The 625-nt window shown below is 66.6% G+C and overlaps 1 protein-coding gene across 4 annotated transcripts in view; it reads right to left on the bottom strand.

Annotated features, from left to right (window-relative positions):
- LOC105854631 (pollen-specific leucine-rich repeat extensin-like protein 1) overlaps nucleotides 1-625 on the bottom strand; it is a 7,423-nt gene that overhangs the window by 1,011 nt on the left and 5,787 nt on the right. Inside the window, exon 2 of one of the 4 annotated variants that reach the window (XM_012734802.1) lies at nucleotides 50-397. In XM_012734802.1, the coding sequence (XP_012590256.1) occupies nucleotides 50-397 (348 nt within the window). Of the gene's footprint in view, nucleotides 398-625 lie in introns of all 4 variants that reach the window. The other 3 variants (XM_012734804.1, XM_012734803.1, XR_001146226.1) reach the window with 3 other exon arrangements.

Below are 625 nucleotides of genomic sequence, written 5' to 3'. Positions count from 1 at the left end.
GGGGCTTCTCGGGGCCCCTCCGATCCGGGTGCGGGGCTTCTCGGGGCCCCTCCGATCAGGGTGAGGGGCTTCTCGAGGTCTCTCCGATCCGGGGACGGGAGCTTCTCGGGGTCTCTCCGACCTGGGGACGGGGGCCTTCTTGGGGTCCCTCCTATCTAGGTGCGAGGCTTCTCGGGGTCTCTCTGATCCTGGTGCGGGGCTTTTCGGGGTTTCTCTGATCCGGGTGAGGGGCTTCTCGGGGTCTCTCTGATCCGGGTGCGGGGCTTCTCGGGGTCTCTCTGATCTGGGGATCGGGGGCCTTCTCGGGGCCATTCTTCTCAGCTCCGCCTGGGTCAGGGCAGCTGTGCCATGGTGATCCACACCGCAAACAGAGAGACCAACACCAGGCAGGTGTCTCCTGCAAGTGGGAAAAAAGTCTGAATCAAAATCATTCCCGTGACGGGAGAAACAGGAACGTTTCAGTTCCCAGGTGAGACACCGGGGAGGCCACCGCGGTGGGTTGGGGTGTCGGAGCCAGTGGGCGGAGCCCGGAGCTGTGGTGCCGGGAGCTGCGGTGCCCGGAGCTGCGGTGCCCGGAGCTGCGGTGCCCGGAGCTGCGGTGCCAGGAGCGAGCGGTGCCCAGCCC

The sequence above is a fragment of the Condylura cristata genome, unplaced genomic scaffold (genome assembly GCF_000260355.1).
Source record: "Condylura cristata isolate star-nosed mole 26May11 unplaced genomic scaffold, ConCri1.0 scaffold00073, whole genome shotgun sequence".
In the NCBI taxonomy this organism is placed as follows: domain Eukaryota; kingdom Metazoa; phylum Chordata; class Mammalia; order Eulipotyphla; family Talpidae; genus Condylura; species Condylura cristata.
This window is presented reverse-complemented; position numbering and strand designations above follow the sequence as displayed.